The sequence below is a fragment of the Mytilus trossulus genome, chromosome 9 (genome assembly GCF_036588685.1).
Source record: "Mytilus trossulus isolate FHL-02 chromosome 9, PNRI_Mtr1.1.1.hap1, whole genome shotgun sequence".
Classification (NCBI taxonomy): domain Eukaryota; kingdom Metazoa; phylum Mollusca; class Bivalvia; order Mytilida; family Mytilidae; genus Mytilus; species Mytilus trossulus.
The window spans coordinates 51,817,428-51,834,808 of record NC_086381.1 but is presented as its reverse complement, the minus strand read 5'-3'; the positions used below and the strand labels follow the sequence as shown (position 1 = coordinate 51,834,808).

The following is a 17,381-nucleotide window of genomic DNA, read 5'->3' as shown; positions in this document are numbered from 1 at the left end:
TACAGGTTCAACTAATTAACTTGTACACTATGATAAAGTTTCAAAGTCAATGAATAATGAAGAGGGGGTGGGGCTATATAATCTCCATGGAAACAATACTTGCAAATGCCAAAAAATTTGCATACCAAATATTATTAACTAAACATAATTAAGCAGTTCATCTTAAACTGATCTAATCACAAACTAATACATGTAAACTAAGATAAGTTTAAAGTCATTAGACTGTGACTGAGGGGCGAGGTCAAATATTCTCCCTGGAAATGAGATGTTCCAATTAATGCTTAAACAACTGAATACCAATTTATATTGGCCTACCACTAATGGTTCCCCTTGAACTGACCTAATTACAAACTAATACATGATAACTTAGAAAAAATGTCAAAGTCAATAGACCATGGCAAAGGGGGCGGCACAAAATTATGTCCATGGAAATGAGATATACCAATGCTTATAAAACTGCATATCAAATATCATTGACCTACTACTTATGGTTCCCCATAAACTGACCTAATCACAAATTTATACATGTAAAATAATCAAATGTTTGGAAGTCAATAGACCATGACTGAGGGTGCAGGGCCAAATAATCTCCATGGAAATGAGATGTGCCAATGCTTATACAACTGCATACCAAATATCATTGACCTATCACTTGTGATCGTTCACCATGAACTAAACCTAATCACAAACTAAATACATTGTTGTCGCTGTCACTGCCGTCGCCGACGCCGGAAACAGCATACCTATGTGTCTTTTATTGACTCAGTCAAGGCGAGACAAAAATGAAATGTTTAAAAAGTTAATAATTTTGAATACAGTATTTTTGCAATAAATCAGGAAAGGGAGACAACTTGCAAACACGAGGTAATGTATCCATGTAACAAACATACTTGTACATGAAGTTATGTATTTTGTACATGCTAGTTTATATTGAAAATAAAAGTTGTGCTTTTAATTGTTAAAATTCCCATCTATAATGGACTATAAATTAAAGATCAACATGTTATATTTAAAAAGCAAGGAAAAAAAAAGATTATGATAAAACAAGAATGTGTCCCCAGTACACGAATGCCCCACTCACCCTATCATTTTCTATGTTCAGTGGACCGTGACATTGGGGCAAAAACTCTAATTTGGCCTTAAAATTAGAAAGATCATGTCATAGGGAACATGTGTACTAAGTTTGAAGTCGATTGGACTTCTTCAACTTCATCAAAAACTACCTTGACCAAAAACTTTAACCTGAAGCGGGACAGACGAACGGACGAACGAACAAACAAAAGGACAGACGAACGAAACAGAGGAACGACCCACAGACCAAAAAACATAATGTCCCTCTACTATCATAGGTGGGGCATAAAAAAGTAATGATATAAGGTAGGATTAGCAGCACATGTACTACAAGACAATGTAAATAGTTCTTACAAACAATGATTGTGTACTGATGTTTTCAAATTTCAATGTGAATTGTTTAAATTAAGTGCACTTGTAGAATTGGAATAAATGTTTTAGAGGATATCTGATTATTATGCTATTATCAATTGCTCCAGAATTAACCCCTCCCTTGAAATCTTTTAAAAAAATTAAAAAAATAAGCACACAAAAATAATTGTGAAGGCAAAGTATTTTCTAGCATGTCATTCTACTATGGAGTGTTAGGTTTTTTGCTTACAATATTATTTGTGATGGATTGTAGTCTTATAATTAAAGCTTATGTGGTATTAAGGAAGAAGAAAAAAGATAACAATTTAAACATATAAAGGAAACATTCACTCTCATTTTTTTTCTTTACTATCAGATTATAACTCTTAATCAAATCCTGTGAAGTCCAAAGATTTATTATATTATAGTTTATTCACAACACAATGCATCTGTCTTTATCTATGATATCAGCAGGCATATCTCTCAGTCAATCTTAAGGCACTTGCATATTTTTTTTTATTTGTAGTCATGCTGAGATCTCCCTACTCAGTTTGTAAATTTCTTTTAAGTCTACGTAGCTTCACGCCTGCCAGGATCTCCCCAGGTAAACATTTTGTAAAGTTTCAAGTTAACTATAAATATGTTTTGTAAAGAAACTGTGAAAAATAAACACTACAGCTATTTTGCAATTGCAACTTCAACCACATACAAAAACAAACAAAAAAAGCACATGTTGACAACTCACGTGCTTAAATTGACCATGGATTTTTATTTAAAAGTTTTGAAGATAAAGGTTTACTATAAGTATCACCTGAACTTAACATCTTAAAAGATTTATGAAAATGTGATCAAGGTTAGATAAATCCTCTCAGACAGACATGTTCACTTTATAACTATTCTAAACACCAAATATAGCTCACCTACTGCTTATGGTAATTGAAAAAAAAGACCAAAAATACAAAATTTAACATCTTTATTCCAATGTATATGTATGGAACACCCCAAATAGAGCTGACCTATTGCTATTTTTATTTGATAAACAGACCAAAACACAAAACTTTACATTGACCAATGAACCCTGAAATTTATTCCAAGGTCAAATGCATTCTGTCAGACTGACATATCTCTTACAATCATTCTATACACCACATATAGTTGACCAACTGCTGTATTTAGAGATCCATACCCAATTACATATATTTAACCTTGATCACTTGTCAATAAAATGAGGTAGAGGTCAGATGAATCATGTCTGACAGACATGTAGATGTTGCAAGGAATCCATATATCAAATATAATTAAACTATTACTCATAATAAGTGAGTAATTCACAAGATTTTTTTTCAAGCAGTCCTTGAACCATGAAAATGAGGTTAAAGACATTGAAAATATGACAACTAAGGAATCTTTGTAACATAAGGTATCTGGATACAAGGTATGAAGCATCCAAGTTTTCTTTGAAATATAAAGCTTCAAATAAATAGTTTGAACCCCTCTGGATTGAAATCCCTATATACATATTGTGACTTTTGTTGCAGGTAAAACAAAAACAGTCAACAAAAGTTTACATCAATGATATAATTTTGTTTACTGTGAAGAAAATTGATAGTTTAATATTAGAGTAACTCCACAAGAGGCGCTTGAAGTTTGTAGTAACTCCACAAGAGGCACTTTAAGTTTAGCATAACTCCACAAGAGAAGCTTTAAGTTTAGCAAAATGACAATATGGATTGGTTCATGCTATTACAATATCATGTTACTTTTATTGTTCTACATTCTAATTCTTTGTATTTTGTTTATTTTTTATACTTTCACATTTATAGTATTCTATTCCAGTCAGATATTAAAGTTAGGAAATCTAAAAAAACTTATATCAATGGTTTAAAGGCAAGGTTGGGCGGTAAATACCACCCCTGGTATTTACTGGTATTTACAGCCCCAGACAATACTCCCCAAGTGGTCAATACTGGCAAATACTGGTCAATTGAAATTTTCATGGTAAAAACTTGATAAAAAGTTAAATATACTTAAACTTTCATTTTTAAATTAAAGGTCTAAATAAAAAAAAAATTCTTGTAAATAAAGATCCTGAACTTTCTAACCATATTTTTATCAGTTTTTTCCATGTTTTTTTTTAATAAAATCAAAAGTCCAAAACAAACATTGGCATATCAAACAATGGTTGCGTCATCATTTTAAGATTATGCTTAAAATAATTCAAATGTTAAATCAGGACTTAAACCTTAAATATGCTGTACAATGACATTAAGGAGGCTCGCGGGTATAATATTTTCCGAAAAAAATTAAACATTTATTTTTCATTACAAATTTTATCTATAACCTTTAGTAGTTGTTACTTAATCATATGGTACAAAAATCATTCCAAAAAATGAATTTGTGTTGGCTCCATGTGACTTTTAAAATGTAGATATCATTGAAAAAGCTCCAAATTATCTCCCTTTGGTGCAAAAATGCCATTTTTTGGCATTAAAATTGAAATATCTTTTATAACTCATGGGTGACCTATACTTTTTATTATTGTTTTCGAATAAACTGTACATAAACTAAATAATTGTAAGATTTTAGCGATTTCTGTAATTTAGTTCTTTTTTTATTTCGATATTACCGCTATTTCTCCTATTAATTCAACAGAAAAAAAGGACATTAACGAAAATGTATGTTTCTTTCAAAGGCAGATTGTGAGCGTAAATGAACGGTGACCCCATCTTTTTATTTCAGTTTTCTTTTAAGTATAAGATAAAGTTCATTTATAGAAAAATATAGCTAAATCCTATATTAAATAAAAAAAAATGATTTAGACCCGCGAGCCCCCTTAAGTTGTCACATCCACAGTGTTCTCTGTTATATTGACAATCAAACCACATTTCCTTACTTAAATAAGACAATCCAGATTTGGGGTTTTATATCGATTACATATTTGACTTTAACTTTGACTTTAAAATATATTAAAGTTCAGTTGAATATTTCTTTAAAAAGATCAAATCAACTCAATTTTTTTTTTTTTTCAACAAAATAAAATCTCCAGACTTCACCATCACAAATATTAATGTCAACATGAGGTGTAGTAGCATTGTTTACTGGGTTAGTAATAGGAGTCTTAACAAACCTTGCCGAGCGTGTTTGGGACAAGGTTACCAATGGTTCCTAATTTAGGTGGTACACAATCATGGTTTGTAACTGGGCTGGATTCAGTTAACCCATAAACTGAAAGTAAATGTCAACTAAACTACAAATGAGCTACAATCATTACAAAGAAAAACCAAAATTGGCAGCAATGTTTTTCTTTACATAAAAAAATAGGAGGACAGGGTCAAACTCTTATGGAACAAAGTTGCACATTATACAATGACAAGGAATTTTAAATGAGCTGTCAAATTGACATCAAACTGGGTTTTCTAATATACCAGGGACCATAACTCCTGAATAGCAAAAATGAAAATTGAAAATATCAAAATTGACTATCATTTTGTTATCAGTAACAGCATATTAAATTTTGAAAGCATTAGTTGGAGGATTTGGTCAATGATTGCACAGAAACAAAATCAAGTGCCATTTTACTATATATCAAGAACTATTCCTGGATGGCAATGCTAAAAATTGACAACATTGAACTTTTCTCATCAGCAACAACACATTATAATTTGAAAACCGTTGGTAGAAGCAATTATGAAATTTTGAATGGAAAGGACATCAAGCGCCATTTTAAAGTATGTCAAGGACACATAACTCCTGAGGGGAAAAAGTGACTATCATCAATTTCTTTGTTCATTCTACCACAGTCGTTGGAATTATCTGGCAACTTTTTTCTATTTGTTTTGTTTATTTATCACTAAAATTCAAACGAGTGAGATTATTTATCTAGCGACCTTTTTCTATTTTTTGTTTATTTATCACTAAAATCCAAACGACTGTGATTGAGGTCTTAAATAAATATAATTCTCAGAGGGAAATCATAGGCGTATCCAGGAGGGGGGCCTGGCCCCCTCCTTTTGCGGGTAAAATTTGGTTGATTATATAGGGAATCACTGAAGTGGGCCCCCCTTAGGTCAGTCAGTGGGCCCCCCCCTTATGTGGATCCGCCACTGGAAATAATGGTAAAAATAAATAAACTAATGATAGACAATAAATGGTTCTAAACTTAAAACAAATTAATAGAAAATACCTGTTTTAGTTTGTAAGCAGTTATTTTAAAAGGCAATTCACAACAAAAATCATATTATCAATTAATTCAAGCAAAATAAGTAACACTGAAGACAACACAAAAGAAAAATGTGTGTACCTTGGATAACATTAGCTTCTATTCTATTCATGAGTTCCTGAGTAAGTCCTGCTCCAAGAGGGGCTGCCCCAAATACCATGTTCTGTACCGTACTGACATCAAAGTTGTCTACTAGAGGACTCTTGGCCATGAACAAGGCTAATGGTGGTACTAAATGCATATAGGATATCTGGAATAAAATTCCTCAATGCTTGACTAATTTAAAACATTTGAAATCAACAATAGAATTTTATGATGTTTTTGCCATCTTTAGTAAATATAGCCGTCAACATATTAAGAAACCTTTCACTTACATGTAGAGGTTAAACCCCAACTATCCTACTGCCTGCAAACACATTTATTTTTGACATTGCACAAGTCATGTCTTCTTTGACTGTCCATGATGTTAAAATACTAAATCCCTGGGATTTGTTTTAGATGATTTTTGTCTCTGATGCATGGTTTTTTAATATCAATCATTATTGGCTTTTAACTAGCTGTCAGTAACCTTGAGTACTTTCAAATCGTATTTTCTTGGTTTTTTTACCTGTTGACCTGTTGATACTATTTATTCTTTTATGTTTTTGTGATGTTACACTATTGTTTCAGATAAGAATGAAAGTTAATACCTTTTAAAACTTTTAAACCCGCTGCAATTATTTGCGCCTGTCCTAAGTCAGGAATCTGATGTTTAGTATTGTCATTTGTTGATGTGGTTCACAAGTGTTAATTTTTTTATATAGATAAGACCGTTGGTTTCCCAGTTTGAATGGTTTTACTCTTGTCATCTATAATGGTTTTCATTTTATAAATTGTTACTTGAATGAGAGAGTTGTCTCATCGGCACTCATATCACAACTTCTTATATCTATATTTGTAAATTTGTTTTCTTCTTTCATTCAAAACTTTCCTGCAATATCTTGTAACCTTTTGCTATAAAATAATATATTAAAAAAAATTGTTCTCTATACCCCTATTGTTCAAGTCCACTTTTAAACCTTCTTTCCCTTTCTATTAATAATTACACAACCCATGGTGACATTGCAATGCATAAATAAGTACTTCTTAATTTTATTCTTGAGAGTGATTTTCTGTATTGTCTTTATGCTGATGCTGTATGCCTAAACATGTCTATTTCATTAAATTGCTGTTTTTATATGAGTCTTTCTTATAGCAAATAGTTTTGTATATATAAAAAAGAAGATGTGGTATGATTGCCAATGAGACAACTACGGTATCCACAAAAGACCAATATGACACAAACATTAACAACTGTAGTCTATCTCCTTTCACAATGTTCTAAGTGTACCTTGTTTTGTTGAATTGCATTGAGGAAGGGCTCTGGTTCAAATCTAGGTATAGTAACCAGCTTGGTCCCCAAACATATAGATCCAAATTGGACAACAACCATGCCATAGATGTGATAGAATGGTAAAACTCCTATCAAACTGTCTTTTCCAGCTGTCAGGTGGCTCATTGGTCCTCTGTTAAACATAGATTTATTATAAAGGGAGATAATTGAATATTATTACATATATATATATAAAAAAAAATCATATAGTAGATTTCTATTTATTCCTGATAATTTTTGTGGATTTTGAGAGTGCATAATCCATGAAATTTATTGTTCAAAAATTACAAATTTACAAATAGACCAATTTGAGGTTAAATTTTCATGGGTTTTTAATTTTGTGGATACATTCTTTCCACGAAATAAACAAAATTAAATCCTCCACGAAAATTTCTGCTTTTTGTGGATTTTGAGAGTTCATAATCCGTTCAAAAATTACAAATTTACAAATAGACCAATTTGGAGATCCTTTCATAAATAAGTTACATTTGTTGACCTATAATGGTCAATTGAAGTAAATGATGTCTTTGAAACATCATGTATTATCATTATGTAAGAATATAAGCATGATGACATTAGAAAATACAGTATGCAGGTATGTGAAAGTTAAGTCTATATATTGAATTCCTGAAAAACCACGAAATGAGATAACCAATTAATCTGACTTTTTCCTTAGTTTGCAAAAAATTGTAACCACAAAATTATATGAACCCTATGGTTTGCCATTTTATAATTCCAAATATTACAACTCTTCATTGTATTGCATTAAGTTATCTTGCTTTTTGCTGTTCTTGGTACAATGTATTGGTGGGAATTTAAGTTATTTGTTGTTCTAAATAAAATGGTGTATGAATGCCAAGGAGACAAGACCTCAAATCAGAGACCAAATGACTTAGAAATTAGCAAATATTGGTCAGTCATGTCAGTCAAGACAATAAGGTGCGCATCAGTATTTTGTTTTATTTTTTCCTCCAATTTTGATATTGCTTCCTGTCAATTAACACATTTTTTTCTATCTTTATATTATGAATGATATCAGCTGCAAGTGTTAATTTTCTCTCAAATTTCAAACAAACAAACAAGTTGTTTTGATTCCATCATGAATGAAGCTATTTTTTGGCATACAAACAAAACAAAGTAAAGACATCCAGAGGTCAACCTAGGTTTTCAATAATAGACAGCAAGCATCAGTATTTTGTTTTTTTCCATCAATATATTCATACTTAGGATACTAATTCTTGTACATTTCCACATATCTTTCTAGTTTTACATCATAAATGATGTCAAACGCTAGCATTAATATACTCTAAAATCTTATTTACACAAATAACTTATTATATACAAAAGATTTCACAACAAAACTTTGCACCATTAAAATTAACAACTGACAACATCAAATAATAAAATAGGTGGAAAAGGCAAACCATTTCACAAAACACTACGAAGAAAACTGAGTCTGAGAAACTCCTCCAAATATTAGTGTGATCTTAGGTGCTCAAGAAAGGGTAAACAGATCCTGCTTGACTAGTAGCACCTGTTGTGTTATCCATTTTTAGTTCAACTTCAGTGATAAAATTCATTAGGTGATGACACAATCAAAGTTAAGAGGATGAGATTGTGGTTAAGACAATTGGAACATCCCCTTGGTCATCAGTGACACAGATTTTTATTGTATTCAACTGACTCGTGAAAGTAAGGAAGGGGTGGTTCTTCTAAAGCACCTCTAAATCAGTGAAATCGTGATAAGAAACACAAGCTCTAGAATATCTCACCAACTAAGAGATATTTACTACATATGCAGGCCTTACTGAAATTTATCTAGAAAGAACTGGATTATTCATAATTTTGTCATAGTTTTTTTCTCAACTAACCGTTGTTATCAACTTTAAGATGTTAGTCAAGATATGAGGCAGACTTAAAACCTGTATGCTTTAGTTTGAGTTCCCAGTGATAGATGCATTAATCATAGTATACAAAACATTTAATTAGTTAGTGAGAGGACGTTCTACTGTAGAAACATTAATTTTTGTGGGGTTAAAATTTCGTGGTTTTGTCTCTCTATAAGATTTCATGGGGATTTAATTTCATGGTTTCTTTAAATGTAAGTAGTATTATATGGAGGTTAAATTTTCATGGAGGTTTTAATTTTGTGGATTTATTCTTTCCACAAAATAAACAAAATTAAATTCTCCAGGAATTTTTGAAATATTTGAAATTGTGAAATCAGTAATGCATAAGGTAATGCATTTACTCACCTAGTAAGCTGTTCAATGTTTGAAATGATATTATAATGTGACAACATAACACCTTTTGGAAGCCCTGTGGTTCCACTGGAGTAAGGGAGGGCTAGAATATCTTCTTTTGAATTGATATCTGTGTTCTCAGGAAATGCTTTCCCATCGTCCTCCATTAGCAAAGAGAATGGGATTGCTCCATCAGAATTCCCTATGCTAATTATCAACTAAAAAGGAAAACAAAAAAAATAACAGGTACACTACAGCTCAGGTGGATTTTGCTTTGTCCACCTGTCAAAGGTGGGAGTGGGCACCCGGTGGGCAAACTTTCTAGCTTGTCCAATCTATAAATTCACCCATAGGAGTGGGCATGAAATTTCTTTTGTTTAATCAAAAGACTTGCAAGTACAATCAATTGAAAAAAGCAGATAAGCATTTGTAATCAATATTTTTACAAAAAAAGAGATTATTTGGTGGAGTGGGCACAGGCAGTTGTGTATCTAGCTTAATTATGTTCTATTAATCACAAAATATAATAATATTTCATAGACCCAGATAATATAGTATAATAGACCCAAATAATATAGTATAATATTGTATAGTAGATCCAGATAATATTTATAGTATAACTAATCGCCGTATTCAATATAAAAAATAAGACAACGCGTGACCGAACGACGCATGGATTAAACAAGTGCGCAGCAAATACGGCTATTAGTTATACTTTTTATTACATTGGCACTATGGCTTTTTTTTTATAAAATTGATGTAGAAAATGTAAGGAACTATATGTTTTTCCTACGCATTCACAATTTGTTTTGATCCAACTTTATCGACGTCTTGACAACGCCTATTGTTGTATGATGTCAGAGAGTGAAATAACCACGTTTATTTCACATGTGAAATTATCGGTTTTTATTCAACTGGGAAATCAATGTAATTTATTGCAACCAATGTAATAATATAGTATAATTACAAAAATAAGAAGAGGTGGTATATGAGACAATTCTTGCACCAGAGACCTAATGACAGAAGTAATGCCTGTCCCAAGTCAGGAGCCTGTAAATTCAGTGGTTGAAGTTTGTTTCTGTGTTACATATTTGTTTTTTGTTGTTTTTTTTACATAAATAAGGCCGTTAGTTTTCTCGTTTGAATTGTTTTACATTGTCTTATCAGGGCCTTTTATAGCTGTCACTATGCGGTATGGGCTTTGCTCATTGTTGAAGCCGTACAGTGTCCTATAGTTGTTAATGTCTGTGTCATTTTGGTCTTTTGTGGATAGTTGTCTTATTGGCAATCATACCACATCTTCTTTTTTATATTAACATATAGCCATAATAGGACCCAGTACGGTCTAACCAATAATCTTACAGTAAGAGGATATTGGATAATTGGATATTTTACACTCTATTTGTTTTTAACTGCTCTGAACTATAAACTTCTTATTTCTCAACTCTGAACCCTACAATAACTAAATTAAATAAAATTATAAGTCAACCAAAATAATTAATTGATTTTTTTGTTTATTTTTGGTTCATATGTACTTTATGTAACTTGTAAGATGTTAACTTCTACAGCATTTGGTCTCTTGTTGAAGGTTGTCTCAATGACTCAAAATTAGTCATCTTATCATATTTACATTAAAAAAAGAGTGCACACACTGAAATTTTTCGCCCTCTTTACTAATCATTGATTTTATGTTGATACTCCTAAATATAAAGTTTAATTACAACTGTCACGTAAACTTAACATTAACCAAGAAAACTTTTTTTTCAAGTGGTCACTGAACCATGAAAATGAGGTCAAGGACAATGGACATGTGCCTGACGGAAATTTCGTAACATGAGGCATATATTTACAAAATATGAAGCATCCAGGTATTCAACCTTCTAAAATATATAGCTTTTAAGAAGTAGCCGCCACCATATCACTATCCCTATATCTAGCTTTCTGCAACAAAAGTTGCAGGCTCGACAAAAATACATCTTTAAATGTCTGATTGATTCATTGTTACTTGACATTTAACATGTTAAATAAGCATGTTTATGTTTTTTTGGTTTTTTTTAAAATTTCAAATTCCTGCAACATTGATAGACTGTGAATGTCATAGAAGACAGAGGCATTGTGAATCCTCACAGAGCATTTGCAGAGTGGATTGCTTTTCCATTTCTTCTATCTGTGGATATATTTTTTTTAGCATTTCTTCTGGGCAGTATCATTTAATATACAACAGAAACATTTACATCGAAAATTCAAAGATTGAACTCTTTTAAAATTCAGTATCTTTGAGTGTATTCAAAATTTTCAGAAAAAAAATCTTTTTTAAATGAAGGGCAGATAATTTATTGAATTTGATAGGAAATAGGTGTTCTCTTTGATTTTTCAAGACAATAGTGCCTATGGCACCCTTTTTTTATTTGATATCTCAGAAGTATTCATAAAAACAATTAAATTTTAACTGATTAAATCGTTTTAACTTTAATGTTTCCTCAATAAGGAAAACATAAGTATCCCTTATTATTATGTGTTATAATGTGTTATAATGTAAAATATATAGTACCTTTACTTGCTGCGCCATATCTTTGGTTGAATTAACAGCTTTCACAGCTGTCGGCATCAGACCTGGTAATGTTACTATGGCACAAGATTCTGAGTGTAATATCTGTCTTGCTAACTCAGCTGGAACAATAATGTTGGCATATTATATGGTCTATACAAATTTCTGATTAAAAATATTTGGAACGTGTAAATTGTAAGACAGTTAAAATAGTTATACTATCTATCTTTTTGTTAATATTAATCCATTTGTCGTGAACTAGGGGTCAGCTGAAGGACGCCTCCGGGTGCAGGAATTTCTCGCTACATTGAAGACCTGTTGGTGACCTTCTGCTGTTGTTTTTTATTTGGTCGGGTTGTTGTCTCTTTGACACATTCCACATTTCCATTCTCAATTTTATAGTTTATGATTTTTGAAAACCTTGCCTATAGCACACTAGAACACTCTTATTTCACAAGAAAACCTAAGAGCAGAGTTCACAAATCCATAAACATATGTGTAGGCCTCACTAGTTAACTAGATATCACAAAGTTCATTTTCTGATATATATGACCATAATCCTTTTTTTGTTTTAGACATGTTCAATGGGGTTTGATTAAAAAAAAAAATTTTAAATATGTATAGTGATTTGTCTTTTATTAAAGTTCATCAATATCTTGGACAATTTTTTCAGTAATGTTTTAAAAAACATTTTCTTTATAATATTTCTTACCATCTGTATATACAGGGTTGGCTGTGCTAACAATAACTCCAAGTGCACTACAAGCCATAAACATGATAGCATACTCAGGACAATTGCTACAAAATATCAGAATTCTATCCCCCTTCTTGAATCCCATTTTAGTTAAGGCACTAGCTACTTTAATGGAGTATTCCTTTAGTTGCCTTCCACTGAAATGTCTGCCTGATGTATTATCAACCTGTAGAAAATATATAAAATCATTAGATTATCATACCACAAAAAATGAAACACATCAATAAACAACTTTCGAGTTAGGACCTTATCTGAAAAGTTTATCAATTATGAGCGCCTTTATGATGTCATTTACCAGATTGAGGTGATTGACTCTACCCCTAAACTATTTAAGTTCATCAAGCGTCTTCGTGATCTCCATTATACAGGATTATCTAGAACTAATGTTTGTTCCATAGGTACTTAATCACAATTCAATTATAAGAATTTTATTTGCTGAATAGTTTATGCAACATACAAGTAGCATCATATTTTTCAACTAATCACTCAATACTCAAACATGTAATACCATATGCAGCTGCATTTAGATTACAGTATAAAAATCTAACTCTTCAGTAAAATATAAATAAACTGTATGCATAAAAAATAAACAAAGAAATGTGCTCTGTAAATGTGCTTGAATAATATTTCTAATCCTTAAATACTAATAATTTGCAAGGAATAATATGCTTAATAATTAATTTTTCTACCTCAAACCATTAAAACTCCATTGTAAACGTGTGAAGAAAATTAGTTACGCACCATTAATGCAAAATCAGAAAAGTTATCGAGCTGTTCAAACACATATTCAGCGAAGGAACACTGTGGTATTGAGAGATCTGGATATGGACTCCGTACTATTGTTTCTCCATTGACGTTAGTTAAAGGAGGTACGCTCCTGATGTCTGTACTGTAATGTAAACATGTAGACCTTGCTTGTGTCAATCTATTTCTGTGATGTGGTCTGGGAAATAAATGTCTTGTTAAATAAGTACATGAAGTAGGAAATATTCTAAAACTTCTCCGTATTGCTGCCATTTTGTAATCTGTCTATCATCTAACTGAAAAAGAAAACAGGCAAACTATTAATAGAAAATTTATCATACAACAGGCTCTTAAGAAAACTGAATAGCCAACCAGGTAAAAATATGTTAATTTATATTCTTCTTTCTTTTAGTGCAATCAGTTTGGTTATTTGCCAAGAGACATTTTTGTACATGTTGTATTGGTGATTTTTTTTTCTCGGGTAACTGTTTTTACTTATCTAGCATTCTTTTGGACCTAATCGGCAAAATAAAAAAAAATATTAAAAAAAAACCTTTTAAGGGCAATATATCTAATAAGGAGTCTGATAATTTGGCCCTGTTTAATCATTTGTTAAACGTATCTTGCTGATCTATTTTGCTTTTAAAATTTCTTCCCCAACGACTATAGTTTTTGACTTATAGTGCAAAATGTTAAGTAAAATCCTGACTTAGAACAGGAGTGTGTTTAAACGTTTTATTTGGTACCAACCTTCACCCTTTACAATGCCTTACATGTACCTGAAACAATAGTGTAAAATCACAACATAGAAAGTCACAATATAAAATATCAACTGAAATGGCTTCACTCAATCAAAATGACATATTAACACAAACAAATTAACATAAATGTACACAGAATGAATAAATTTGATCTATGACAACATGCATGTAAATTAAAAATCAATTAAAGAAGGGGTGAGATTTAAAACGTTTCAGAAAGACAACCATAACCTTTAACAATGATAGCTGTGAAATACTGAATTTGCTTTTGTTGTTAATAAGGCTGCATGTATGTCAAAATTGTGTAATGAATATTTCAACTTAAAATGTCATCTTCATTATCGTGATTATGTTCAAGAATAGTGATATGTACACAAACAAATGTATCAAGTAATGTTTTCTTAAAAATATAATCAAAAAAGTGTAAGACAAGTTTCCAATTAACAAATGATTAATGTAGCTGTCTTGAAATCAGTTGTCTTATTAAGATATTTTCATTTTGATAATATTAAGCAGCATTTAAGGTGGTACCCAACACCTTCACTAAAATTAATTTGGCTCGTTTAATTTTCATAAAACTTTGACAAAGTATTAACTTTGACCCTTTGACAAAAATATAAAAATTTCAAAAAATTTGAACCAACCAATTTATCAGAAAAATTACACTGGTTATATACATGCAGCAGTTTGACAAACAATAATTTTGATCATTGAGAAGCTTAATATTCCCTTCACAACACAACATTTAAAACGATTGGCTGATTTTACGGAGTTATCTCCTTGTAGTGTTAGGTTACACCACCTTAAGATAACTTTCTATATCTTTTTGTTCCTGTTACTTGGTTTAATACTTTTCTGAATGGTGACTATAGAATCAAATTCATCTCTGTTGCAAAATCCAGTTCTTGTCTTTAATATAGGAATTCTTGAATTGACTTGGACTGGATTTTGGCCAATTCTCTGAATGGCTAGCCAATATTTATGTGAACAAAAATGCTTATATGCAGCTTAAATTGACAGATTCCAAGATTTTTTTAATTTTGAAACCAGGATGAGACTCCACCCACATCTTTCATTGTCTTTCCTATTATGTCTATAATCTATTTACCAGGATCATTTTAAGAAGTTTAAACGTTTTGTGTTTTGGTTGTGCAAAATCATGTTTCAATTAGTGAGGCAAAAAAGGAGAACATTTTTTTGAGTGTTTATATGTTTAAGATTACTGTAAATTCAAAAAATATTGCATTGCAATGCAAGGCTTTAATTATTGAGAATTATGCGACTAGGGCAGTATCGCAAAAATATGAGCTCAAACTCTGATATCTGATGCATGTGATTGTAGACATTGTATTCAGCTTTTCCTAAATTTGTATGGAACGCCACGACTGCCTTATGTTAATAATCAGCATTATACGCAGTGTTCACAGCATTATATGAAGTGATCACAGCATTATATGCAGTGCTCACAACATTATATGAAGTGATCACAGCATTATATGCAGTGCTCACAGCATTATATGCAGTGTTCACAGCATTATATGCAGTGCTCACAGCATTATATGCAGTGTTCACAACATTATATGAAGTGCTCATAACATTATATGCAGTGTTCAAAGCATTATATGCAGTGCTCACAACATTATATGCAGGGTTCACAACATTATATGCAGTGTTCACAACATTTTACGCAGTGCTCACAACATTATATACAGTGATCACAACATTATATGAAGTGTTCACAGCATTATATGCAGTGGTCACAACATTATATGCAGTGCTCACAGCATTATATTAAGTGCTCACACCATTTTATGCAGTGCTCACAACATTATATTAAGTGCTCACACCATTATATGCAGTGCTCACAACATTATATTAAGTGCTCACAGCATTATATGCAGTGGTCACAACATTATATGCAGTGCTCACAGCATTATATTAAGTGCTCACACCATTTTATGCAGTGCTCACAACATTATATTAAGTGCTCACAACATTATATTAAGTGCTCACACCATTTTATGAAGTGGTCACAACATTATACGTTTTTTGTTGTATGATGAAATTGATGTATGATGAGATAAATGAATGATGAGATCATTCGGTAAACTTCGTTTTTTAGCGGAAATTACCGAATCCATAATTAGTAAATAACGGTAAATTAATGCCCAGCAAACAAATTTAAACAGTTATTGTTATATGTTATCAGTATACAATATTTGAAACTGATTGAAATAAGTAAGTTAAGAAGTATGATCAATTTAACACAAATTTATTTCACACCATACAGGGCATTTTAAACTTGTTTTGAGGATCAGTTTCACCATATTCACAACTTAATATGTATATATATTTAAGTGTTTATTAAATTGCTTCGCCGAATGCAGTTGGATACGACCGCAGAGGTCCAACCCTAAACCGTTCGGATAAAAATGGACACACTATTCACGCTTGATTCAGGTCTGAATTTGGAATGTAATTAAATATTTGACACATAATAAATTTCTGACACAGAATAACTGTAGTCAAAGAACTAAAAATTGGTTATTTTGAATGTATACTTATTTTTTTGCTTTTGCACTTCGCTGTTGCGAATTGCCCAACCCCCTCCAAAAATTCAAAAAATACCCTCATTTTTTGTTTGTTTTGTGCAATATACTATGCTGTTGCATACTGACCCCATCCTCAAGAAAAGAAAAATGTATCCCCCACTTTTTTCTTTTTTATTTCTGAGATCTGATATGGGAGAAAAAAAATCTTTACACATAATTTTAAAGCAGTGAAAGGGAGGTAATCAAACATGTCTGGATTACCTCAATATATTTGGATTACTTTCCTTACACTGGTTTCAAATTGTCTTAATTGACCATTAACCAAGAAACCCTTGTTTTTCCCTCTTTTTTGCCTCTAATTTCGAAACAGTTTGAGCCATAACACCTCCCCCCACCTACCCCTCCGAGCAAATCATAACCATCCCTTTTGTAGTTTGGAAATTTGTGGTATAATTTCAGAGAGATTCATACACTTAATGACTGGAAACTACAAAAAATGTTTATTACAGTTAAGACCATAACCCCCCAAATCAATCCCAACCTTTCTTTAGTGGTTATGTTCCAGACCGTATGAGTATTTGGACCGTGCGCGTACGGTCTTGACCGTATGCGTACTTTTTCAAAATACTCATACGGTCGGACCGTACGCGTACGTCTGATTAATATGCAACGTGAGATCAAAATAACTTAACTCTCAAATTAATATGGAAAAGTTCAATTATAATTG

At 31.6% G+C, this 17,381-nt stretch overlaps 1 protein-coding gene across 3 annotated transcripts in view; it reads right to left on the bottom strand.

Moving 5' to 3' along the window:
* The window catches only part of LOC134683089 (probable 4-coumarate--CoA ligase 1), a 40,209-nt gene that overhangs the window by 16,721 nt on the left and 6,107 nt on the right, over positions 1–17,381 (bottom strand). The window contains exons 2-9 of one of the 3 annotated variants that reach the window (XM_063542164.1): positions 14,092–14,120; positions 13,339–13,637; positions 12,556–12,763; positions 11,847–11,965; positions 9,308–9,513; positions 7,011–7,185; positions 5,723–5,891; positions 4,550–4,647 (exon numbers count right to left, since the gene is read on the bottom strand). In XM_063542164.1, coding sequence (XP_063398234.1) covers positions 4,550–4,647; positions 5,723–5,891; positions 7,011–7,185; positions 9,308–9,513; positions 11,847–11,965; positions 12,556–12,763; positions 13,339–13,614 — 1,251 coding nt within the window. In that variant the 5' untranslated portion in view covers positions 13,615–13,637; positions 14,092–14,120. The remainder of the gene's footprint in view (positions 1–4,549; positions 4,648–5,722; positions 5,892–7,010; positions 7,186–9,307; positions 9,514–11,846; positions 11,966–12,555; positions 12,764–13,338; positions 13,638–14,091; positions 14,121–17,381) is intronic. The other 2 variants (XM_063542165.1, XM_063542166.1) reach the window with 2 other exon arrangements.